Source organism: Hyla sarda, chromosome 10 (genome assembly GCF_029499605.1).
Source record: "Hyla sarda isolate aHylSar1 chromosome 10, aHylSar1.hap1, whole genome shotgun sequence".
NCBI classification, from domain to species: Eukaryota; Metazoa; Chordata; class Amphibia; order Anura; family Hylidae; genus Hyla; species Hyla sarda.
This window is the reverse complement of record NC_079198.1, coordinates 84,812,559-84,840,196: the sequence shown is the minus strand read 5'-3', so window position 1 is coordinate 84,840,196 and position 27,638 is coordinate 84,812,559. Positions and strand designations below refer to the sequence as shown.

General features: G+C 46.9%; 1 protein-coding gene across 1 annotated transcript in view; it reads left to right on the top strand.

Annotated features, from left to right (window-relative positions):
• The window catches only part of LOC130293516 (indolethylamine N-methyltransferase-like), a 66,980-nt gene that overhangs the window by 12,599 nt on the left and 26,743 nt on the right, over positions 1–27,638 (top strand). The window contains exon 2 of the mRNA XM_056542310.1: positions 18,976–19,109. Within this exon, the coding sequence (XP_056398285.1) occupies positions 18,992–19,109 (118 nt within the window). The 5' untranslated portion in view covers positions 18,976–18,991. The remainder of the gene's footprint in view (positions 1–18,975; positions 19,110–27,638) is intronic.

The window sequence follows — 27,638 nt, the reverse complement described above, 5'->3', positions numbered from 1 at the left end:
ACTCCTATCCCTTAGGATGATCGAGGCAGTCACTGACAACTCTGATCATCCCTATTTTCCGGGTGATCAGGTCACCAGAGACCCGATCAGCCCGGCTTTGGAGAAAATTGCATGTCTGAAATGACATGCGATTTTCTCCGAACGCCGACATGGCATCCCGATACAGTCCCCAACCGGTTAGCGGCGGGGACCAGAATTCCCACGGGCCTATCCATACGCCCTCAGTCCTTAAGGACTTTAACTTGGGGGCATATGGATACGCCCGCCGTCCTTAACAGGTTAATAACTCTAAGATTCTTTTACCGTTTATTCTGATTCCAAGATTGTTTTTTCGTGACATATTCTACTTTAACATAGTGGTAAATTTTCATCATTACTTGCATCCTTTCTTGGTAAAAATTGTAGAAAATTTTGAACATTTAGCATTTTTCTAACATTGAAGCTCCCTGCTTGTAAGGAAAAAAGAAATTCCAAATAAATTATATATTGATTCACTTATACCAAATGTCTACTTTATGTTAGCATCATAAAGTTGCCATGTTTTTACTTTTGGAAGACACCCCAGCAAAGGTGCACAACAGCACTTGGGGTTGAGTTTCCTGCTAAAACCATGTTCATGCAAATATAAGCCGACATGTCTTTGCTCAAGGCTTATTTTAATGCACCCTTTTATCTTACTGGGTAGAATTAAGGCTTCACCTGTGAGGCCTGCTATAAATGAACCAACCAAGGGTGGGGCTTGTAGCTTGTCTCCCACCTCCCATTGTATGTGTGCTTAGTTCACACTGGAGATAATTGTGGAGCAATCTGCAAGTCGGACCTAATGTTGCTGTAAATTGCTTCCTGGTTTTATTTATCTTGACAGGTAGGTTAGTTGATAGGTCCCGCACCACTTGAGAAACCTTGGCGTGGTGTGCAGGCTCAGGTATGTCCTTCATATAAGGATATACTGGCTAATGTCTCAATTTTACATCAGTTTTGAGGGTTAGCTAATGTCATTGTTTACATCTGCCACAGGAGTGAATCCATATTGTGTGTGATCCATAGGTGCGGGTTCTCCACTCCATTGTAGGTGCACAACTGCCCTTGGGGTTGAGCACCTTGTATCACCTTTAGATCATGCTAATATAAGACATCAGAGGGCTTCAAAGTTTCACGGAAATTTCAAAATCGGAATTTTTCTGGGACCAGTTCAGTTTTTAAGTGGATTTGAGGGGCTTTCATGTTAGAAATACCCCATAAATTACCCCATTATAAAAACTGCACCCCTCAAAGTATTAAAAATTACATTCAGAAAGTTTGTTAACCCTTTAGGTGTTTCAGAGGAATAGCAGCAAAGTGAAGTAGAAAATTCAAAATGTTCATTTTTTACACTCGCATGTTCTTGCTGAGCCATTTTTTGAATTTCTACAAGGGGTAAAAGAAGAGAAATCCCCTCAAAATTTGTAACCCCATTTCTCTTGAGTAAGGAAATACCTCATATGTGGATGTAAAGTGTTCTGCGGGTGGAGTAGAGGGGTACAGTGAGAATTAACACTCCACAGGTGTTTGACAACTTTTCATTAAAGTCGGATGTGTAAAGGGGAAAAAAAAATTTCACAAAAATGCTGTTTTTTCCCCAAATTTTTTATTTACACAAGGGGTAATAGGATAAAATGCCCCCCAAAATTTGTAACCCCATTTCTTCTGAGTATGGAAATACCCCACGTGTGGACATCAAGTGCTCTGCTGTCGCACTACAATGCTCAGAAGAGAAGGAGCGCCATTGGGCTTTTGGAGAGAGAATTTGTTTGGAATGGAAGTCGGGGGCAATGAGCATTTACAAAGCCCCCGTGTTGCCAGAACAGTGGACCTCCCCTACATGTGACCCTCAAGGAAGGTAACAAGGGGTACAGTGAGTACTTATACCTCACAAGTTTTTGAACAGTGGGCCGTGAAATGAAAAATTAGATTTTTTTACACTAAAATGCTGGGGTTACCCAATTTTTTACATTTTCACAAGGGGTGATTGGAGAAATTGGGTTACAAATTTTGGAGGGCTTTTTCTCCTGACTATGGAAACACATCCACATATGGGGTAACGTGCTGAGCCGGCGCACAACAAGGCTCAGAAGTCATAGAGGTCACTTTGCATTTGTGGCCTATGGCATATCAGTAGTTGACGGTTACATACATTCAGAGGAACATACAAAAATGATACACCCACAGGTGACACCATTGCAGAAAGTACCCACCCTGAGGAATGGGTATAGGGGTAAAGAGGACATTTTGAACGCACAGGTGTTTCCTAAATTTATTTTCCAGGAATGGATGAAGGGTAGCTTTTGAAAATTGCAATTTTCAACCTATGCTCTGCTTCATCTTCTTGGGAACAATTAACATGTGACTCCGCATTGTCGCCTGGAAATACGACAGAGAACATGAGTCAGAACTCTTCACATTTGAGGCCGATGTTTCTTACAGACCAAACAGTTACATACATTCAGAGGAAAATACAAGAAAGGAACACCCACATGTGAGAATATTACAAACAGTACACCCCCTAGGGAACGTGTACAGGGGGGGAAGTGGACATTTGGAACAGTCGGCTGTCCCCTAAATTTATTTTCCAGGAATGGATGAAGTGTACTATTGGGGGGGGGGGGGGGGGATGAAAATTGCAATTTTAATACTGATATGCCAATTCCCAGAATGATGACCCAGAGTGTAGCTGAAAGTAAAAATTATGCCCGCCCCAAACCCTATGCTCTGAATCATCATTCTGGGAATGTGATGTGTGTGGCCGTCCCTAATCTGTTACCTCAAATGTGCACCCTGCTCAGGTGGGGAGAGAGCGCTGCACATATGAGGCAACTGCAAATCCCAATGCTGTTGACTCTGTGTCCCATGACCAATTTTTTGGGGGGAAAACAAGATATCAGGGGTATTGGGAAAGAGGTTTTGGGATTTTTTTTTTTTTGGCGGGGGGGTGTTTTGGTTTTAAAATTTGGAAGACAATGTACTCTGTACTGGTACATTGGAGTTGAATTCTAAGGAATTAAAATTGGGGAAAAGGATTCAAAATGTAGTGCTCCATGGAAGTGTGATACTCCCTGAAGCAATTTTTAATGCAGAAGCCCGGATGATCAGGGCAAGTGTCACACTGAGTGGTGGTGTCCTTCCGAATCCCCCTCCTGTTACACACTCTGCATTTTTTCTGGGATCATCCCTTCTTTCCAGTGTGGGGGACCTCACCTGGAAAGTGTTTGCCAGGGACGATCCGGGATCCCACAGTTCCAGAGGTGCTCTGACCCACTCCTTGGCGGCCACCAAAGATGAGGGCATTTAGAACTACCTCTTGAAACTGCAGGAATGTCCCTGTGTTGCCAGCATACTGGGACAGTACAAAAGAGTTGTTCATGGCAACCTGTACCATGTAGACCGCAACTTTTTTGTACCATGTCCGTGTCTTCCGCATGGCATTATATGGCTTGAGGACTTGATCAGAAAGATCAACTCCCTCCATATACTGATTGTAGTCCAGAATACAATCAGGCTTGAGGACCGGTCCCTCGGTACCTCGCACAGGGACAGGGGTGCTGCCGTTCCCATGAATTCTAGTGAGCATAAGGACATCCCTCTTGTCCTTATACCTGACCAGCAACAGGTTTTCATGGGAAAAGGCACGGAACTCACCCCGGGGGATAGGAGCATGTAGGGGATGGGGTGGAAGGCCTCTTTGGTTCTTCCGGACTGTCCCAAAAGCGACCGTGGATCTGGTGGCGAGAGATGTGAAGAGAGGGATACTAGTAAAAAAGTTATCCACGTAAAGGTGGTAACGTTTATCTACAATAGGTGTAAAAGGGCCCAAACGATTTTCCTGCTAAAACCCAGAGTGGGGGGACATTCTGGCGGATCAATACGGGAATCTCGTCCCTCATACACCATAAACTTGCAAGCGTACCCTGAGGTACTCTCGCAAAGTTTATATATCTTCACGCCATACCGCGCTCGCTTGGTTGGGATGTATTGCCAGAAGCTGAGTCTCCCCTTAAAGCTGTAAAGAGACTCATCAATAGCGACCTCCCACCCCGGGACATAGGCTTCCCAAAATTTGGCCCCGAAGTGATTGATGACCGGCCAAATTTTATACAGGATATGCCCCATTATCAGCATAATGCAAACATTTTCAAATGGCCTCGAACCGGGGACGTGCCATGGCCATACTGTAAAGGGGGGTCTGGTAAAGGATGTCCCCACTCCAGTATTGTCTGACACTGGGTTTTTTAACTAGACCCATATGCAGCATGAGGCCCCAAAGCGTCTTCATTTCGGCTGCATTGACTGGGAACCACTCATTGGGTCTAGCTAAAAATTAGCCCGGGTTTGCGGCGACGAACTGTTGGGCATACAGGTTCATCTGGTCAACCATCAGATTGACAAAGTCATCACTGAAAAAAAAAACTGAAATAGTCCATTTCAGTGAACCCGACGATGTCAATCTTGATTCCTTAGTCGCCAACAAACTCAGGAATCACGAGCTCGTGGTCCACTGGCTGAGTCCAGACAAGTTTGCCGGTACGGGGCACCAGTAAACTTGGCTGGTGGGATGTGACTAGTATGAGCACAACGGGGACTCCTACTAGAATGAGGCACAGGGTCAGGAGCACAGGAGGTTTGCAGCCTCGCTTGGCGGCATCTCCGCCGCCTTGGTGGCTCATCATCAGAAGATGATGAGGAGGACGAGGAAATAAGGAAGGTGGCATATAAGGAAGGTGGCAAACGCCCTGCCGGCCATTTCCCTGCTCTAATGGGGGGTGAAATGTATATATGTGGGGGGGAAACTTTATTGGTGTGTGTGTGCTGCGTGTGGTGTGGTGCGATACTTTCTACCCTAACCCGCCCTAACCGAACTAACTAACCCGCCCTAAGAACAAAAATATAAAAATATAAAAATAAAATAAAGAAAAAGAAACTTAAAAAAAAAAGGACTAGGGCATAAAACCCTGCACCAAAAAAAGTGTTTACCTAATCAGTGGTGTGCACAGCGCTTTGTGCCGGCAGGGGGCACAAAAGTCAGTGGGGGGTCTGGCCACTCAGCCCAGAACAGTGGCTGATGGCACGTACACATACCCCCCCCCCCCACGCAAAAAAAACAGATTTTTTTTTTTTAAATGAAAAGCCGAAAAAAAGCACCTGCCTGAACCCCCCAAAAAACGCTAATCAGTGATAAATGACAGCTGTGGGGCAGGCCGCACACACAGGTACGGTCCGTCCACACAGCACAGGCCTGCTACTGGTGGCACGGACTGCCTATAGCTGCAAAAAATTTTATTAAAAAGGCACCTTAATCCACGAAAAAGCACCTTCACCACAAAAAAACGCTGATCAGTACTACGGGACTGATCAGCAGCGGCTGGGCTTTAGCTAACGGTGACGGACCACTCTAATAGCTAAGAGGGCCCGCCACACATTTAGCAAAAAAAAAAAAAAAAAAGGTCTGCGCGCAAAAAGAAAACGCTGGGGGCAGGCCGCAGCGACCCTGTAGGGCCAAGGTCACGCAGCTAAAGGTGCTATGGACCCGCGGACACCTACAGATGGTGTGACAAAAAAATTTTTTTTTTAACCCCTAACTGTCCCTACCTAATCTAATGCTTGTGGCCAAGGGGCCTCAGAAAGGAGGCAAGGGGGCACTTTTTTTTTAACTGAAGGGGGTAATGGCAGTACGGGGCTCCGTCTTGCTCACCAGATCTCTGTGAAATGGTGGGCAGAACGGCGCAGCGTGCTCCTGATCCCACCTCCTTATACTGCAGTGATTGGTGCAGTCACTGCGGCCACCCAATCACTGCTGTGCTGGGGGATGGTTACAGTGCCGCCCCCTTGTACTGTACGGATGATGATCATCATCATTATCAGGGTCATCGGGTCACACGTGACTCAGATGACCCGAAACCGTTGCAGACCACCGATGAGTATTTACTTACGATCCCGTTCGGCACTCTGCCGGGATGCATGCTGAATGATCTGAACAATCTGAAAAAATTCAGAAAATTCCGGTGATCACCGACACGGTGGGTCTCAGGACCCCCCTGGGCGATATGCTGGAATGCCTGCTGAACGATATCAGTAGGCATCCCGGTCCAGTCCCCGCCCGGTGAGCGGCGGGGACCAGAATTCCCACGGGCGTACCCATACGCCCTCAGTCCTTAAGGACTTTGAAACGGGGGCGTATGGATACACCCAGCGTCCTTAAGGGGTTAAGAACAGGGGACTCAATGTGGATTTAAGCTTCTTATCACAGAATCAAAATGTCTATAACCTGCGCTGGATTGCCTTCTCTCTCCTGTATCTCCCCATGTCCTGCCCCATCACCACTCTCACCCCTGCTTCTTCCCTTTCTTATCCTCATCTACATAGTCAATGGTCCTTTAGCTGTGTGGTGACACAGGCTAGAGAACTTGTAGCTGATAAAGACCTAGAACAGAACAACAGGCTTTTGTCGCCTTAAACTGGAACAGAAGAATATTGAATAGTGAGATTAATAGTGTTTTTACATGACACGCCTTCCTCTGGCGGAGGTGACTGGGGCCTAGGCAGTAATGCAGCAAGCCTAGGTAGGGTAACAACAGACTTTGAAGTCATAGACTGGGGTTTCTGCCCTGCAGTCGCCTTAGGAGTGAACAGTCCATGCGGGTCAGAGGACCAATCTTCTGAAGGGAAATAGACAAATAGCAGCTGCGTTGGGTTTTCAGGTCGGGTCACCGTGGCTGCCCACTCTCCTCTGGAGCTTTGTACAGGGGTATACTCTACAATTTCCTCACTTTCAAGGCTGAGTAGGTGTACAATTTCACCACTCTTCTGTTCACTACTAAGTGATGTGCGGCAGGGGCCATATTCGAATTTTCAATATTTTGCAAATATATGGATGAATATTCGCCTATGTTTGCCAAATTTGCATATTCGCTATGTTTGTTCTCTTTTTTTTTTTCCATGCGAAAATTCGTAATAAAATTTGCATAGTGCGCATGCACGATTATGTCTTTCACCTAAAAGAAGGGAGAGATTAATGTCCTCTGACTGGTAGTGCCAATATTCGCAAATATTTGCATATTCGCAAATATTCACAAATTTGCATATATTTGCAAATTCGCAAAAAAAAAATGAATATTCGACATTATGAATATATATCACTATATTCTAAATATTCTACCACTATCAGTGTCCCAAATCCCCTGCTCTTATCAAACTTGACTACAGTGGCTTGTCATCAAGGGGCTTCACCCGGGAGGGGGAGTTCAAACATGCAGATGTACACCAAGAATTTGGTGTCAATTTTCTGTTCTTGACGTACCTCTTGTGGGGGCTGTTGCTTGCGGGCTCCAGCTCTTTTTGCTTCCCGGATTTCCTGAATAATGGCAGCAATGCGGGCCTGCCGTTCTGCTTCTGGAGTCAGGCCGGAGGGAATAGGGGGTGTTCTTTGCCAGTTAGCAGAAATGTATGCATGGCCTGGATGACCGCTGGCTTGTCGCCAAACACCTACCGCAGCAGTGGGGGGTGACGAGTCGCTTACCGGGTCCAGCTGCTGACCACTCTGATGTGGCTTCCACTTCCTGAGTAGCACCCAGGTCCAATAGTGAACCCCACGTGTGTAACTGTAGAGCTGTAGGCTCTTTCGCCTTCCACAGTTTCGGTAGGCTCCCGGGTACTGGGGCGTCCGGATATTCATCGTCTTCCGGCAGTTGGACAGTCAACCACTGTTCCTCAATAGACAGGAGCGCCAGTCGCTCCGCAAGAAGTTGCGTCAACTCAGCGATGTCACTCTCGGTTTGCGGTGCAGCAGCGGCAGCCATCTTTTTACTCTCGGGCGAGGTGCTCTCCTACATCATCCCGGCTCTCGTACCTGAGGTAAGACTGGGGGGCGGAGTTAGACTGCTTTCTTTGTGGAAGGCTCCGCCAAATTGTCCGCCTACATGAAATGCATTAGCCGTTACGGATAACTGCCTTTTACTGAGCAGGGTGCAGATGGTATTACACACACAGTATGGAGCAAAGTGGAAGGGATTCAGTGTAACTTGTTGGGAGTCCTGTTGCCTTGCTGGGACTTAAAGGGGTACTCCCGTGGAAAACTTTTTTTTTTTTAAATCAACTGGTGCCAGAAAGTTAAACAGATTTGAAATTACTTCCATTAAAAATCTCAATCCTTCCAGTACTTTTTAGCTGCTGAATACTACAGAGGAAATGGTTTTCTTTTTGGAACACAGAGCTCTCTGCTGACATCATGACCACAGTGCTCTCTGCTGACATCTGAACTGTCCAGAGTAGGAGAAAATCCCCATAGTAAATATATGCTGCTATGGACAGTTCCTAAAATGAACAGAGATGTCAGCAGAGAGCACTGTGGTCATGATGTCAGCAGAGAGCTCTGTATTACAAAAATAAAACCATTTCCTCTGTAGTATACAGACCCTAAAATGTACTGGAAAGATTAATATTATTTAACCCGATAACGACCATGAACGAGTAAAGACGTCCAGGTTGACGGGCGTTCCGGCACCTAAACGTCTATACTCATCCATTATTCTCATGGGTGCTGCCCAGTGCACCCACGAGATCGCGGCAGGGACTCGGCTGTATCACACAGCTGGGTCCCGGCAGTTTTAACCCTTACAGCCGCGGTCGGATGTGACCGCGGGCTGTAAGTGTTATGACAGAGGGAGGGGGCTCCCTCTGTCTCCTCTGCAGCACCCCGCATCGCGATCGTGGGGTGCTGTGTGTGGCCGCGGCTGGCTGGGGCCTGCCGCACTGCCGGGAGTGAAGTTCACTTCACACCCGACAGTTTAACCCTTACAGCCGCGGTCAGAAGTGACCGCGCGCTGTAAGGAGTTCTGACAGAGGGAGGGAGCATCGCGGGGTGCTGCTGCATACCTGGGCAGCCGGGGGTCCTACAAAGACCCCCAGGTCTGCCCTGGGTATTGCCTGAAAGGACGTGCCAGAGGCACGTCCTAATATGCTGCCTGCTAGTGAAAACTGGCAGGCAGCATATAACTGCAATACTTTGGAATACTAAGTATTCCAAAGCATTAAAAAGTGTAAAAATAAATAAATAAATAAAATAAAAGTGTAAAAATAAATAAAAATGTAATAAAAGTGTAAAAAATAATATATTAAAAATACATTTATTAAATGAATCTAATAAAAAAAATGCATAATGTGTAGGACCGCATTGGCGGACATCCGCAGCATGTAATATGCTGCGGATGTCCACCATGTGATCCTACACATTATGCAGCAGTCACGGTAATGAGCTCCCTGCTGCGGCTGGGAAGCTTTGTGTGTCCACTCATAGCGGCGGATTTCCCGCCGGCAGTCATGAGCGGACACACTGAGCTACATGAGCGGGTGCTTATTCCCACAACATGGCGGATATATCCATCAGGAGCCTTAACTGTCACAGACAGACGCGTTATACTGCTAGCCGACCAAGGACCAATCAGAAAGGTCCCTGGTCCAGTCAATAACTTGTAGGGGTGCGGTATATAAATGGGGTCACTTGTGGGGGTGGGGGTACTGTTCTGCCTGAAAGCCAAATGGCGCTCCTCTACTTCTGGGTCCTACCACGCGGCCAAGGAACCATATATGGCCAAAGCGGGGGTATTTCCGAACATGGGACAAGCAGCTAAATAAAATATAGGGTGCATTTCTTTCAATATCAGAAGTGATGTACAAAAAATATGCCCCTCAAATGATGCATTTGTGAAAAATTGCAAATTTCAAATTTTTAACACTGACTTTGTAATAATTCCTGCCAAAAAACTATGGTGTTAAAATACTCACTGTACCCCCTAGCGAATACCTTGAGGGGTCTAGTTTTTAAAATGGGGTCATTTGGAGGGGTGTTCCTATGTTCTACTACCTTTTAATTTCTGCAAACCTTGCATAGCACATAAAAAAAATGTACTTTTCAAATTTTCTAAATTTTCTAAATTTCAAGTTAAATTGTTAGGCTTCTAACTAATTTAAAATGTTAATTAAAAACAAAAAAATGACGTCAAAATAAAGTAGACATCTGAAAGTATAAGTTTCATAAACTATTTGGTCAGTAAGTATAAATATATGCAACCTATTAGTGTTAAAATAGCAAAAAATCGTAATTTTTTGTAAAAATTTCATGATTTTATGCATTGAAAAAAAAAAAAAACTACAAATGATATCAGCTTACTTTTACTATGTACATGAAGGACAACTTGTGACAAAAAACTATGTCAGAATTATCGTGATTGGCAAAACGTTACCAGAGTTATTCTTTAATAAAGACAGACATCCCCGATTTGAAAAAACAGGCCTGGTCTTTCAGGGGCGTACAGGTTTATTTGTATTGGTCCTTAAGGGGTTAATAGAAGTAATTTACAAATCTGTCTAACTTTCTGGCACCAGTTGATTTAAAAAAAAAAAAAAAAAAAAAAAAAAGGTTTTCCACAGGAGTACCCCTTTAAGGTGCTTTTCACCCACTTGATAAATAATACCGACTTGAGATAAGAGACTGACGCTTCTCCAGGCCAGCTAGGGTTCTGACTTTCTGACTTTAGAAGAGATATTTTCTTAGGCTAGGTTCAGATTACGGAATCTCCGGGCAGAAGATTTCCGCCCGGAAATTCCGAGAGCGGCCAGCGCTGACTGAATCAGTCGGCGCTAGGACCGCGTGGACACTGCAGTCTTCAATAGACTGCAATGTGTTCCGCGCGGATTTCCGCCTGAAGAAAGAGCACCCCCTTTCTTCAGGAGGAAATTTCCAAGCGGATTTTCCGTTCACAAATTCCGCTTCACAAATTCCGAAGTGTGAATTTGTGAATGGAAACCCATTCACTACACTACACATTTTAGCAAGCGGAATTTCCGCCTGCAATTTCAAAGAGGAATTGCAGGCGGAAATTCCGTAGTGTGAACCTAGCCTTAGGCTTCCCTCAGAGTTCTTCAGACAACTTCACCTCCTTTCCCAACTTGTGCTCAGGATACAGCTCTAGACTGAAATGGGGCAACTCCTCCCCCACTAGACTATATACCTAACATTTAGGGGTTTCCATTGGGCAGGCAGGGTCACATGGTTTACACTGCTCCTCTGTTCTTAAAGGTATAACACACATAAATAACATCTTTTACCATGCACATGAGAAACATAATAAAACGTATGAGAAAGTGCTTGAACATTTGAAATACAGCAGACAGTCTCTTAGTGGGCCCAACACCTATGCTGCAGGCATGCCAGAGGAGATCTGCAGCCCACAGGACAACCTTTGGTGCTGGGACACCACAGCTGGACAATTTATAGCCCAACTTAGTGTGAATTCTCCACATCTGTTGTTTTAACCCTTGCATATGTGTGAGATGTAACCGGTGTGTTTTCTGCTTATGAACCAAGAAATGCTTTACAAAATACTTTTAATCCAATAAAAAAAAGGTATTAGAAGATTCTGCAACATTCTATGATTTTCCATCTACATCACTGGACTAATACGTATACTCCAAACAGTTTTTCTTTATGAAGCCAACTAAAGCCCTCTTAGGGGGAGATTTATCAAAACCTGTGCAGAGGAAGAGTGGTGCAGTTGCCCATAGCAACCAATCAGATTGCTTCTTTCATTTTCCACAGGCCTCTAAAGAGGCCTGTGGAAAATGAAAGAAGCAATCTGATTGGTTGCTATGGGCAACTGCACCACTCTTCCTCTGCACAGGTTTTGATAAATCTCCCCCTTAGTTCTGATAATTTGGACTAGAGTTAGTAATTTATTTCAAAATCTATTTGCCCAGTTTGACACATATTTACTGTCTGACAGGTTACACATCCATTTTACCCTTTGTCCTTCACTGACACTGTATCGTCCAAGATCAATAAAATGTCATTGGCCGGCATTTATTATTGTAGGTGTACGTGAAGCATTTTTCTACACCTTTTTTTGTGTGCTGTGTGTATGAGCACCATGGGGGAGATTTATCAAGAAATATCTATGTTAGATCAAATTTCCACCTTTTTTTTTTTTTTGGCTATACTTTGACTAGCGTGCCCCTTATTCATCAATAATGTGCAGCGTAATGATGAATAAGGTGCAGCTCTCCTTTAGCGTGAAAAGTTGTGTAACGTACACCTTTTCTAAAAAAGAGTCAGACCAACAACCAGAGGCCTGGGTTCTCAACCCTTGGTACATGAACCAAGAGGGGTACGCCACGGGTTGAGCGTTGGTATGCAAAAGCGCCGACAAATACTGGCCATGCACTGGCAAGTACTAGTAAGCGCATAGCCGGGCAAACCTCCAGCTGTTGCAAAACTACAATTCTCAGCATGCAGTGACAGAAGGGCATGCTGGGACTTGTAGTTATGCAACAGCTGGAGGCACACTGCTATAACTTTCAGCATGCCCTTTGGCTGTCTATGCATGCTGGGGGTTGTAGTTATGCAGCAGCTGGAGGCACACTGGTTGCAAAACACAGAGTTTGTTACAAAACTCAGTGTTTCCCAACCCGTGTGCCTCCAGCTGTGGCAAAACTAAAACTCCCAGCAAGCATGGTCTGTCAGTGCATGCTGGGAGTTATAGTTTTGCAACAGCTGGAGTACACGGGTTGGGAAACACTGAGTTAGAAAACAGATAATGTTTCCCAGACAGTGTGCCTCCAGTTGTTGCAAAACTACAACTCCCAGCATGCCCAGACAGCCAAAGGACATGCTGGGAGTTGTAGTTTTGCAACAACTGGAGGAGAACAGATTTAGGACCACTGTGTAGTGGTCTACAAAACTATGGCCCTCCAGATGTTGCAAAACTTCAACTCCAAGCATGACAAGACTACCTAGGCATGCTGGGAGTTGTAGTTCGGCAACATCTGCAGGGCCAGATGTTACAGAACTACAACTCCCAGCATGCCTGGACTGTCTGGGCATGCTTAGAGTTCTAGTTTTGCAACATCTGGAAGAGCACAGATTGGAGACCAATGCACAGTGGTCTCCAAACTGTGGCCCTCCAGATGTTTCAAAACTACAACTCCCAGCATGTCCAGACAGTCTAAGGCTGTCTGGGCATGCTGGGAGTTGCAGTTTTGAAACTCCTAGAAGCAGCAGCGAAGATTAGTGACGATCTTCACTGCTGCCTCTGATGCCGCCACCGCTGCCCCATTGCCTCCCCCATCCCCGGTTTTATAATTACCTGTTCCCGGGGCCCAGGGTTTGCGCTACTCCTGGCTCCTGCGACGTCCTGCGCGCTGTGCAGCACAATAATGAGTGACGTCCTCAACGCGACATTATCGTCAGTGTGCACAGAGACAGCTCAGAACGCCGCCGGAGCCAGAAGTAGCGCAGACCCCGGGAACATGTAATTAGAAAACCGGGGATGGGGGAGGCAATGGGACAGCAGCAGCGGTGGTGGTTGGACTAGGGAGGACCCAGGACAGGCAGGGGGAGAGAAGTGGGGGATGGGGGTCTCTGGCCCCACAAAAGCCCCTGCAGTTCATTGATTTAAAGTGCCCATTTTTTTACACTTTAATAGTCCCCATAGGGGACTATTTGTAGCAATCATTCGATTGCTAATACTGTTCAGTGCTATGCATAGGGCATAGCACTGATCAGTGTTATCAGTCATCTTCTACTCTGGTCTGCTCGATCTCAGACTGAATTTTGTGCTGAGTTTTCTTACAATCACAAAGACTCTGAGTCCACAAAGAAATCTCAATTTTTTGTGGTCTATGGACATCTTCCTCTTGTTCCTCTTCCAGCCGCCTCCTGGAGTGCCAGCCGTTGATGATCAAGTACGGGATTTTATGTCCATCTGGCAGGGGATCCACAACTCTTTGATTCACTCCTCTTCCCGTATGAAATCCCAAGCGGATAAGGAGAGAAGACCTCCTCCAACTTTCTCTCCTGGTGACAAAGTCTGGCTCTTCTCTAAGTGTGTTCGTTTTAGGGTTCCCTGTTATAAGTTGGGTCCTCCCTTCCTGGGACTGATGGAGGTTTTGCACAGAATCAATCCTGTGTCTTACAAGCTCCTTCTGCCTGCCTCCTTACGTATCCTGAATTCTTTTCATGTCTCCCTCCTCAAACCAGTTGTCTTTAATCAGTTTTCACAAAAACACATTGTTTCCTTTCCAGTCTCTGGTTCCTTGGATATTTTTTAAGTCAAGGAAATTGGGAAACAATTCTTTTTAGTTTTTAGTAGACTGGAAGGGTTTCGGTCCTGAGGAGAGATCATGGGAGCCGGAGGAGAATATTCTGGACCACGATTTGCTCCGAAATTTTTTATGACCCCAAAAGAGGGGGAGACCAAAGGGGGCCACTCACTCTGGGCATGAGTGCTCTCCTCCTCCTCCCTCCGTCTGGTCCAGGATTGGCATTGTGTGACGCGCCCACATGTGAATCTCGGGCCGTCACTTACTCCTTGCTCCTGCTGGCTTCTCCGCTGCTTCTGTTCCGCGGCACGCGCCCCCGCCTCCTAGGGCACACACGTGCCGGCATCCTGTCATTTAAAGGGCCAGTGCGCCCTTGATTATTGTTTGTACCTGTCCAGGGCCAGATTAAGGCTGCCTGGAAGACAGAGCACTTTATTATGATGCCCCCCCCCCCCCCCCCCCGACAGTCCCCCTTCCTTTCTACTGAGACTTGCTGCGGGCCTGTCAAGTAAGGAACAGACTAAGACCAAAAATAGGCCTGGGCATATTAGACTATGTCGACATTTTTTTATTTATGTTTTGGTGGGTGTCACAGGAGTCAGGCCCCCGTTAAAATAAAATGGGCTGAATGGTCTAAAATAACCTCAGTTCAGGTCACTCTTTCCAGCTGTTGCAAAGCTACAACACCCATTATGTCTGGAGAGCTTTAGGCATTATAGGAGTTGTAGTTTTGTAACAGCTAGAGCCTCAAATTGGGGTACAGTTTCATTCATTATTACTGCAAAACTTAGAAGTGACGAGAGATCTAATGGGACAGTCAGGAGAATACACAAAGGCAAAATGACTCACAGGAGACGTCTTCTCTGTTGTCTTTCCTTCTCTTTTCTTCTGGTCCAGACGCCATGTCTTCTTCCAGCTCCATCTTCCTCAGTAAAGTTCGACGACTGGACATCATTGGTTCCTCACTTTGCCAGCTAATCCTCATCATCTGTATAAAGACAACAATCATTATAACCCTTCAAGAGACTGTGCTTCCTAAATATAATACTGCCAAACCCTGTGTACCCTGTATATTATACTGCCAAACATCATGCCCTCTAAAAATAATACTACCACACACTGTCTTCCGTAGTGTGCACAGAGCAGCAGCATCCCATTGAAAACAAGCAAAATTTTGCTGGCGGAAGTTCGTAGTGTGGACAAGCCCTAATTCCCCTAGACCCCTCTGCCCCCCCCCCCCCAGACCCCTAAGTCCTCCTCCAGACTCCTGCTCCCAGAGACCCCTAAGGCTAGGTTTCCCCTTTGTTTTACCTGCAAAAACACAGAAAAACTGCTACTGCTTTTATCTGTGTTATGGTAATTTTTTGGCATTTTTTTCTTGTGCTTTTGCCTTCTCTGGAAACTTAGCCTTAGTCCTCCCCTGGTTCTATAGTCCCTCCCTTCAACACTCCTGGTCCTTCTCCACTATTCCACTTTTCTGACCCCCCTAACTACCCCCACCCCCCTCAGTCCCCTTCACACTCCTCTGCCCCCTTTACCAAACCCACACTAACCTTACCTCATCCCCCCCCCCCCCAAAAAAAAAAAACCTCACTTCAGCCCCCCATGCCCTCCTGGTTCTTCTCCACTACACTTTTCTTCACCAACCCCACCTCCAGTTCCCCCACATTAGGTTGGCAGTACAGTTCCCCCACATTAGGTGCAGTACAGTTCCCCCACATTAGGTGCAGTACAGTTCCCCCGCATTAGGTGCAGTACAGTTCCCCCGCATTAGGTGCAGTACAGTTCCCCCGCATTAGGTGCAGTACAGTTCCCCCCGCATTAGATGCAGTACAGTTACCCCGCATTAGGTGGAGTACAGTTCCCCCACATTAGGTTTACAGTACAGTTCCCCCACATTAGGTTGTAGTTCCCCCACAGTAGGTTGCAGTTCCCCCGCATTAGGTTGTAGTCCCCCCACATTAGGTTGGCAGTATTGTTCCCCCACAAACATACAGCCTCCAGCCATATACAGTGTATGGCTGGAGACTGTATGTCTGTGTACTGCCCCACTTCAGTGCTCCGACCACCGCTCCTCAGGTCCGGGGTCATGATCTACTGCTATGGCCTATGGGCGGTGGTCGGAGCACCAAAGATGATGTGCAGGTAACTTACCATGCGTGCGTTCTCGCTGCTCCACTCCTATGGGTGCATGCACGGGACGTCGGGACGACCCTGCATGTGCTACCTCCCAGCGGCCCCTGCATTTTTAAAGTTAACACGGGGCCGCAGAAAGGTAACCGGACATCCTTGTGTCCCGAAAAGATCTTTCAGGACACAGGGATGTCCTGCCGAATGTGAGGTGGGGGGAGGGGGAATTACTGTATTTATCTGCGTATAACACTCACTGGCATATAACACGCACCCTCATTTCGCAGAAAAATTTGAGGGGAAAAAAATAAATGTAAAATAAATTACTTGGAAGCTCTGAACTATATGCCTCATCATCCCCCCCCCCCAACTATGATTACCCTTGCTCCTCAGTTCCCCCCTTCCTTCCTCCCCCTTTTAATCAGCCCCTGTGCCACATTTACCCCCCCCCACCTCCTTTCCCATGTTTTCCCCGCTCATCATTCCCCCCTGCTCATCATTACCCCCCTCTGCCCCGTTGCTCCCCCCTCCTCCTGCTTTTTCTATTTTTCATATTTCCTGGCCGTGCTTTGATTCCCTTTGCTCCTCAGTTTGCCCCCCCTCCTTCTTCCCCCTTTTATCAGCCTCTGTGCCACATTTACCTCCCCCCGCCTCCTTTCCCTCTGCCTCATCATCCCCCCCTGCTCGTCTCCCCTCCCCCACTCATAATCCTCCCCTGCTCATTGCTCCCCCTCCTCCTGCTTTTTCTATTTTTCATATTTCCTTACCTGGCCGCGCTTTGATTCCCCTTGCTCCTCAGTTTGCCTCCTTCCTCCCCCTTTTATCAGCCCCTGTATCACATTTACCCCCCCCCGCCTCCTTTCCTGTGTTTTCCCCTGCTCACCATTCCCCCCCCTGCTCACCATTCCCCCCCCCGCTCATCATTCCCCCCTGCTCATCATCCCCCCCCTGCTCATCATTCCCCCCCGCTCATCATTCCCCCCAGCTCATCATTCCCCCCAGCTCATCATTTCGCCCCTGCTCATCATTTCGCCCCTGCTCATTATTTCCCCCCTGCTCATTATTCCCCCCTGCTCATTATTCCCCCTGCTCATTATTCCCCCCTGCTCATTATTCCCCCCCTGCTCATTATTCCCCCCCTGCTCATCATTACCCCCTGCCAATCTTTCCCCCCTGCTCATCATTACCCCCCTCTGCCTCATCATCCTCCCCCACTGCTCATCTCCCCTTCCCTAATCATAATCCTCCCCTGCTCATTGCTCCCCCCCCCCCCTCCTCCTGCTTTTTCTATTTTTCATATTTCCTTACCTGGCCGCGCTCGGCAGGCTCAGTTAATGCGTCGGGTCTTGTGGGCTGTGACGATTGACATCTCCTGCGGCTCCTCTGCACGGCATCAGGGACGTCCCTCCTCATTTCCTGCAGCGCCGGCTGCTTAAGTTTAGCAGTCCAGCTGCGGCTGAAGGAAATGATGAGTGAGATCCCTGATGCCGTGCAGAGGAGCCACAGGAGACGTCACTCGTCACAGCCCACAAGACCCAACGCATTACCTGAGCCTGCTGAGCGCGGCCAGGTAAGGAAATATAAAAAATAGAAAAAGCAGGGGCAGAAGTGTCCAGGCCCACAGGAGCCGCCGCTGGTCCGTGTTTTAAAGTGGCCATGGGCGGGCTACTAATCTTTAACAAACAGCCACACTGCGGCCACTTTAAAACAGTACCCCCCCAATCCGCTACTAAGCAGCCCGCAGGGATGTCCCGAATGTAGCAGGAGCGCCAATGATGATCCGGCCCTGCACCTGTCCCTTCTCTATAAGTATTTGCACCACCCACAACCCCTTGCCAGATCTTTTTGTGCCCTGTGCCCAAGAAAAAGCGTTACTGTGTTTAGCCCAGCATGTGATCTGATCTTCCACTCCATGACCTGACCTTGCTTCTGTGCCGCCTGCCTGTTGACCTCCTGTTATGTTCCCTGACCACGCATCAGTGCCGCCAGCCCTGACCTTCTGCTTGTCCTGACTACAAATTGCCTCATCCTTCCTGTGCTACGTTTCATCTCCGCAGCCTATGTGGACGAGTCATACCAGGGGTAGCGACCTGGGTTCTGCCTGCCGCAGCATGTCCATCCCGCTTTGTGGCAGGCTCTGGTGAAAACCAGCTGCACCTTAGATTCCGTTCACTGGTACGGCCCACGTCATCTTCCACACATGTACAGTGGATTCACTACTTCCGTGAGTGTTACAATTCTAAGGCAATTTTATAAGTTTTACAACCAACATCTGCTCCAGAAAGGTACAGTTTGTTTTATATCCTAACAGCTTTCCAGCAGTGCCTTTTACAGCAAATAGAGCTATCAAATTCCCTTAAATGCAAATGTTCTATATATATAGAATTGACTGTAAATTATTAAAGTGTACCTTTTATTTAAAAATGCTTTGGACTTGCTTGTCGCACATTTTTTATCGGTTGGGGTCTTAGTGCTGAAACAGGAACCTTCAATACCTGGCTCCTAGCTGCAAGCTGGGCAGGGCCAGTGCCACCATAAGGAAGCTTAAGCAGCTGCATTAATGCGCAGAGAAGGAGGTGGAAAAATTAGAATTTCCAGCCACTAGCAGAGGATTCGGATCAGAGGCAGCCCCCACCCCTAATGTGCCCATAATGAACACATCTCAATTTCTCTCCTGTATCTCAACCCACTTTCAATTTCTGCTCCTGTACTTTACCATAGCAACACAGCACTTCCAATGCAAGCCGTACGTAATGATGTCTTCTCATCACACACTGCCAGCAGGAGAAGTCCTACGCTGCATCAGGAGCCCAGACTGGAAGATAAAGAAGCTCTGTCCTCTGTCCAGATGGAAGGTGCATGGGATTTTTAATATTTTTTCTTAAAGGGGACCTATTGGGGGCAGGCATCTAACTATGTGTCCACCTATTGAGGGGGGGGGGGGGGGGTTAAGTACCAGGGGAATTCCCTACCCATCTACCTACCTACAAGTGGCATATACCTAAAGGTGAATTACCTTTGCCTTGCCCAGGGTGCTGTCAAACCATGTGAGGAGCTCATGTTTGAGTTTTGGCTAAGGCCTTACAAAGTCTAGAGCCACCTCTGATTTAAAAAAAAAAAAAACATAGGGGGTTTATGAAGTGAGCTACCACTGCTTATTCTCCAGATGGGTAGCCAAAATGTATTATCATTCAAAATAAACTTTGACATGTCACACAGTTATAGTTTCCGTACTATGTTACATATAAAAAGTTTTTTTAACCCCTTAACGCATATGGACGTTTATGAACGTCCATAAGCATCTCCTGAGGTATGACGCATGCTCAGCAGGTGAGCGTGCATCATACCTGGTGGGTCCCGGTTGCTATAAGCAACCGGGACCCGTGGCTAATGCCGGACATCGCTGATCGGGCTGATGTCCGGCATTAACTCTTTAGACGTGGCGATCAAAGTTGATCGCCGTGTCTAAAGTGAAAGTAAAAGCTCCCCGGCAGCTCAGTCGGCTGATCGGGACCATCGCGGTAAAATTGCGATGTCCCAATCATCTAAGATGCAGCAGAAGGGTGGCTTACCTGCCTCCTGTGTGTCTGATCTGCGATTGATTGAAATCCCGGCTTGAGCAATCAACCGCCGATAACACTGATCCCTGCCATTGAATGCAATGGCAGTGATCAGTGTATTGAATCAATGTACAGCATATTATAGTCCTCTATGGGGGCTATAACATTGCAAGAAAAAAGTTTTTAAAAAAAAGTTAATAAAGATCATTTAACCCCTTCCCTAATGAAAGTTTGAATCACACCCCTTTTCCCAATAAAAAAAACCTGTGTAAATAAAAATGTTGTATCCCCCCCGTGTGTAAATGTCCGAACTATAAAAAATAAATCATTAATTAAACCGCACATCAATGGCATACGCGCAAAAAAAATCCAAACTCCAAAATAGCATATTTTTGGTCACTTTTATCATAAAAAAATTAATAAAAAGCGTTCAAAAAGTCTGATCAAAAGAAAAATGGTACCATTAAAGACTTCAGATCATGGCGCAAAAAATGAGCCCTGATACCGCCCCATACATGGAGAAATAAAAAAGTTATAGGGGTCAGAATAGGACAACGTATAAACTTTCCTGCATGTAGTTATGATTTTTTTCAGAAGTAATACAAAATCAAACCTACATAAGTAGGGTATTATTTTAACCGAATGAAGATAATCTGTCATTTTTACCAAAAATTTACCGTTTCGCTGTAGATTTTGGGGTAAAATGACTGATGCCATTAGAAAGTAGAATTGGTGGGGCAAAAAATAAGCCATCATATGGATTTTTAGGTGCAAAATTGAAAGTCATATTATTTTTAGAAGGTGATGAGGAAAAAACGAAAATGCAAAAACTGAAAAACCCTCCGTCCTTAAGGGGTTAAGGACCAAGCCCATTTTCACCTTAAGCACCAGATCTGACCACTGTCACTTTAAGCATGAAAGCACGCTTTTACTTTTCATTCCGAGATAATTTTTTGTGTGAAATATTCTACTTTCTGTTAGTGGTAAATTTTCCTCGATACTTTTCTTGGTGAAAAATTTCAAAATTTGAGTAAAAAATTGAAAATGTATGCGCTCTGGCCACACACACCGGCCGTGAGCGCATGGTCCCGTTACCTGCTGCTGCTGACGGGCCTGGGACTCATCGCGAGACACACCCGCATGCAGCATACCTGAGAGATGCCTTGCCATGTATCTGATAATTTGCTCTGTGACTTGACCTTGCTACTCTGCCGCCTGCCTATTGACCTCCTGCTACGTCCTGACTATGCTACTGTACCGCCTGCCTTGACATTCTGCTATCCTGACTACGAGCTGCCTTATCGCTCCGGTGCCGCCTCGCATCTCCTCAGCCACCTGTGTGGTTGAGCCGTGCCAGGGGTAGCGACCTGGGTGCCGCCTGCCGCAGCAAGTCCATCCTGCTTTGCGGCGGGCTCTGGTGAAAACCAGCAGCACCTTTTACTCCGCTCCCTGGTACGGTCTGGGTCATCTGCCACACAGGTCCAGCGGATCCACATCCACCGGAGTTCCTGTCTTCTGAGTGTTACAGTAAGATCCGGCAATGGATCCCGATGAGGTACCCCTGCCTGAAGTCACGGATCTTCCCTCTGTTGTGGTACATCAGTCTCTGCAATTGACGTGACAGGCGCCGCAACTTACCCAACTGTCTGCTATGATACAACAGCTTTTGGCCTTGCAACAGCAGCAGCGCACGCATCCTGTCCCACTCCCTCCTCCAGCTCCTGCAGTGTCTTCTGGCTCCCAGCTATGTCTCTAAATATGATGGTGATTCCAAGTTATGCAGAGGCTTTGTTACACAGTGCTCCTTGCATTTGGGGCTCATGTCTGAACAGTTTCCGATGGAATGTGCTAAGGTGGGCTTTGTTATTGGCCTACTGTCCAGAAAAGCCCTGGCCTTGGCTACACCCCTTTGGGACCATGGTGATCTGGTAGCTTCCAACTTGATGGCTTTTCTGGCAGAATTTTGCTGTGTCTTTGAGGAACCCGCACGTGCCTCTTCTGCTGAGACTTCTTTGCTGAACCTCTGTCAAGGGAATTCTTCCGTTGGTGACTATGCGGTACAATTCAGCACTCTAGCCTCAGAACTTGCATGGAATGATGAGGCGTTGTGTGCCACATTCAAAAAAGGACTGTCAAGCAGAATTAAAGATGGCCTGGCTGTACGTGATTCTCCTTCTTCTCTGACTGAACTTATCCACTTGGCCACATGTATTGATGTGCGTTTTGCTGAGAGGCAAGAAGAACTGCGCTTAGAAAGTGAACCTGCTCGAACATGGAGATATCCTCGCCTGGCACCCGTGTTTCAACCTGCAGCTCTATTTTCCTGCGCCACTTGCCGAAGATGCTTTGCAAGTGGATCATTCCCGTCTTACGCAACAGAAGAGATCACAACGACGCAGTGAGAATTTGTGTTTGTATTGTGCTAGCCCCGAACATTTCCTCAAAGACTGTTCTGTTCGTCCACAGTATCCGGGAAAAAAACGCTTGCACCTAGGGCACGTAGGAGAGGTGTCCCTAGCTTTGAATACCACCTCTCCTCGCTTGACCATTTCTTTACAAGTCTTCGCTTCTGCCAAGTCTTCCTTTAGCGCTACAGTTTTTTTTTGGATTCTGGATCTGCAGGTGACTTTATTGATGCTTTTTTCGTCCACAAATATCATCTTCCTGTTACTCTGCTCGCCAAGCCTTTGTTCATCTCCTCTGTTAATTGGACTGTAAGGTGCTATTCCGTACTGAGCCTCTCGTCATGCAAGTGGGTGTCTCGCAGAAGGAAAACATTGAATTCTATGTACTGCCTCACTGTACTTCTGAGCTTCTTCTTGGCCTTCCTTGGCTCCAACGTCACTCTCCGAAACTAGATTGGAGAACTGGAGAAATTATTTGCTGGGGACAGTTCTGTTAAAATCTTTGTCTCAGTCCAGTCCAGCCTAAAGTTGTTTCTCGTCCTCCTTTGCCTGGTCTGCCTCCACCTTACCAAGATTTCTCTGACGTATTCGGCAAGAAACAGGCTGAGTCTCTGCCTCCACGTCATCCTTATGACTGCCCTATAGATCTTCTGCCTGGTACCGCTCCTGGGAGGATATACCCTCTATCATTTCCTGAGACCAAAGCCATGGCTGAGTATATCCAGGAGAATCTCCAAAGGGATTTATCCGTAAGTCCTCTTCTCCTGCTGGAGCTGGTTTATTCTTTGAAGGGAAGAAGGATGGCTCACTCCGCCAATGCATTGACTACAGGGGACTTAACAAAATCACAGTCAAGAACTGTTACCCACTACCTCTTATCTCAGAAATTTTTGACCGTCTACGTGGTGCCAAGGTCTTCTCCAAGTTGGACTTACGTGGAGCGTATAACCTTATTTATATCCACAAGGGAGAAGAATGGAAAATGGCCTTCAATACTCGTAATGGACATTTTGAGTATCTCATAATGCCTTTTGGTCTCTGCAATGCTCCAGCCGTTTTTCAAGAGTTTGTCAATGATATCTTCCGTGATCTTCTCTATACCTGTGTGTTGCATACCTAGATGACATTCTGATCTTCTCTTTCAACTTAGAGGAGCATTGTTCTCATGTTTGTCTGGTTCTTCAGTGACTACGGAAGAATCATCTCTATGCCAAACTGGAAAAATATCTGTTCGAGAAGTCTGGTCTTCCGTTTCTTGGCTACATTGTCTCTCATCGGGGCCTGCAGATGGATCCAGATAAATTGTCTGCACTGTTGGATTGGCCTCGTCCTTTCGGCCTACGTGCTATTCAATGCTTTCTGGGATACCCCAACTATTATCGTCAATTTATCCCACATTTTTTGTCCTTGGTTGCTCTCACTAAGAAGGCATATAATCCTAAGTCTTGGCCTCAAGAAGCTGAAGAGGCCTTCTCCCATTTAAAGTCTGTGTTTGCCTCTGCTCCAGTGCTTACAAGACCTGATCCGGAGAGGCCCTTTGCTTTGGAGGTTGATGCCTCATCTATTGGAGCGGGTGCCGTTCTTACTCAGAAAAATGCCAAAAGCAAGACTGTTACTTGTGGGTTCTTCTCCAAGACATTCTCTCCTGCTGAGAAGAATTACTCCATTGGAGATTGTGAACTCCTCAATATCAAGCTAGCTTTGGAGGAATGGCGACATTTATTGGAAGGTTCTTCTCATCCGGTCAGCATCTACTCTGGCCATAAGAATCTTCTATACCTTCAGTCTGCTCAGCGTTTGAACCCCCGCCAGGCAAGGTGGTCGCTGTTCTTTTGTAGGTTCAACTTCTTCATCCACTTCCATCCAGCAGACAAGAACATCAGAGCAGATGCTCTCTCTAGGTCCTCTGACGTTATTGGTTTGGACTCCACGCCTAGGCATATTATTACTCCTGACCGTTTGATTCCTGCTGCTCCTGCCGAAATTCAGCAAATTCCTCCGGGAAAATCCTTTGTGCCTGCCAGATTGAGATGCAAGGTACTTAAATGGGGTCATTCTTCCTTGACAGCAGGACATCCTGGAATACGCAAGACTCTTCTTCTAATCTCCCAGCATTACTGGTGACCCCATCTTGAACGTGATGTTTCTGATTTTGTTCGTTCCTGTGAAGCTTGTGCCCATGACAAAACCCCTCAACAGAGACCTGCAGGACTCTTACAGCCTTTATCCATTCCGCAGACTCCCTGGTCCCATATTTCCATGGATTTCATTACCGATTTGCCACCATCTCATAATAACACTGTGATTTGGGTCATTGTAGATCGGTTTAGCAAGATGGCTCATTTCATTCCTCTACCAGGTCTTCCTTCTGCTCCACAGCTGGCTAAGTACTTCTTTCTGCATGTCTTTCGTTTCCATGGTCTTCCTCAGCATATCGTTTCGGATCGTGATGTGCAGTTTGTCTCTAAGTTCTGGCGAGCCCTATGTAACCGCCTGGACATCAAGCTGGACTTCTCCTCAGCCTACCACCCTCAGTCCAACGGTCAGGTGGAGAGGGTTAATCAAATCCTTGAGAATTATCTTCGCCATTTTGTTTCAGCTTGCTAAGACGATTGGGTCGACCTTCTCCCCTGAGCTGAATTCTCTTATAATCATAAGTATAAATATAGGTATTCCGAGTCCACGAGGTTGTGTCCCTTTTTCGTAGTCTAAGGACTCAATCTCTGTTCTCCTCTTCCTCTACCAGTTTCCTCAGGAGGGCCTGCTGTTGATGAGCTGGTCCATGACTTCTCTACAATCTGGTAACAGACCCAACAGTTGTATGAAGGTGCAAGCTGATAAAAGTAGAAGACCTCCTCAGTCCTTCTCTCCTGGTGACATGGTGTAGCTTACATCCAAATACATCCGCTTCAAGATAGCTTGTTACAAGCTCGGTCCTCGCTACCTTGGTCCCTTCCAGATTCTACAAAAAATCAACCCTGTCTCCTACAAACTCTGTCTACCTGCTGCATTATGTATTCCCAATTCCTTCCACGTCTCTCTTCTCCAGCCTCTTGTCTTAAACCGGTTTTCTCAGAAGAATCCTGTCCCCAAACCTGTCTCCATCTCTTCTGACATCTTCAAGGTTAAAGAGATTTTTGCTTCAAAAACCATGAGAGGTAAACAGTTTTTTTTTGGTCGACTAGGAGGGTTACGTTCTTCAAGAGAGATTTTGGGAGCCTGAGGAGAATATCCTGGACCTTGACTTTCTCATAAAAGGAGGGTGAGACCAAAGGGGGGGTACTGTTACGTTTTGCGCTCCGGCCGCACACACCGGCAATGAGCGCATGGTCCCATTATCTGCTGCTGCCGACAGGGCTAGGACTCGCATCGCGGGACGCACCCCCACATGCGAGCCCCAGTCCATCACTCACCTGGTGCTTCTCCTGCCCCCGCCTCTCTGCTCCGGCGCATGTGTCCCCGTCCCCTAGGGCGCGCGTGCGGGAGCTTTAAGATTTAAAGGGCCAGTGCTCATTAGTGTAATTCATCTGTGACTCATTGATAAATTCCTCCACCCTCCTCACTTCCCTGCTGGATCTTTGTTGCCTTGTGCCTTGTATCTGATCCTTTGCTCTCTGACTTGACATTGCTCCTCTGCCGCCTGTCTATTGACCTCCTGCTATGTCCTGACTACGCTACTGTGCCGTCTGCCTTGACCTTCTGCTATCCTGACTAAGAGCTGTCTTATCCTTACTGTGCCTCGCATCTCCTCAGCTGCCTGTGTGGTCGAGCCGTGCCAGGGGTAGCAACTTGAGTGCCGCCTGCCGCAGCAAGTCCATCCCGCTTTGCGGTGGGCTCTGGTGAAAAACAGCGGCACCTAAGACTCCGCTCCCTGGTACGGTCTGAGTCATCTGATCCACATCCACCGGAGTTCCTGTCTTCTGAAATGTGAGTGTTAAAGTAGCTCTCTGCTTGTAAGGAAAATAGACATTCAAAATAAATTATATATTGATTCACATAAACAATATTTCTACTTTATGTTTGCATCATAAAGTTGACATGTTTTTACTTTTGGAAGACATCAGAGGGCTTCAAAGTTCAGCAGCAATTTTCAAATTTTTCTAAAAATTTTCAAAATCGGAAGTTTTCAGGGACCAGTTCAGTTTTCAAGTGTATTTGAAGGGCCTTCATATTAGAAATACCCCATAAATTGCCCTATTATAGAAACTGAACCCCTCAAAGTATTCAAAATGACATTCAGAAAGGTGTTTCACAGGAATAGCAGCAAAGTGAAGGAGAGAATTCTAAATCTTCATTTTTTACACTCGCATGTTCTTATAGACCCAGTATTTGAATTTTTACACGGGGTAATAGGAGAAAAAGCCCCTCAAAATTTGTAACCCAATTTCTCTTGAGTAAGGAAATACCTCATATGTGTATGTGAAGTGTTCGGCGGGCACAGTAAAGGGAGCCACAATGGGATTTTGGAGAGGGAATTTTGCTGAAATGGTTTTTGGGGGGCATATCGCATTTAGGAAGCCCCTATTGTGCCAGAACAGGAAAAAAAAAAAAACACATGGCATACTATTTTGGAAACAAAACCCCCTCAAGGCATGTAACAAGGGGTCCAGTGAGCTTTAACACCCCACAGATGTTTGACAAATTTTTCATTAAAGTTGGATGTGTAAATGAATTATTTTTTCACTAAAATGTAAAAATGTGTAAATGGGAAAAAAAAATCACTAAAATGCATGTTACGCCGAGCGCTCCGGGTCCCCGCTCCTCCCCGGAGCGCTCGCTTCACTCTCCCCGCAGCAGCGCTCCGGTCACGTCCTCTGACCCGGGGCGCTGCGATTCCGCTGCCAGCCGGGATGCGATTCGCGATGCGGGTAGCGCCCGCTCGCGATGCGCACCCCGGCTCCCCTACCTGACTCGCTCCCCGTCTGTTCTGTCCCGGCGCGCGCGGCCCCGCTCCCTAGGGCGCGCGCGCGCCGGGTCTCTGCGATTTAAAGGGCCACTGCGCCGCTGATTGGCGCAGTGGTTCCAATTAGTGTGTTCACCTGTGCACTTCCCTATATCACCTCACTTCCCCTGCACTCCCTTGCCGGATCTTGTTGCCTTAGTGCCAGTGAAAGCGTTCCTTGTGTGTTCCTTGCCTGTGTTTCCAGACCTTCTGCCGTTGCCCCTGACTACGATCCTTGCTGCCTGCCCCGACCTTCTGCTACGTCCGACCTTGCTTTTGCCTACTCCCTTGTACCGCGCCTATCTTCAGCAGCCAGAGAGGTGAGCCGTTGCTAGTGGATACGACCTGGTCACTACCGCCGCAGCAAGACCATCCCGCTTTGCGGCGGGCTCTGGTGAAAACCAGTAGTGGCTTAGAACCGGTCCACTAGCACGGTCCACGCCAATCCCTCTCTGGCACAGAGGATCCACTACCTGC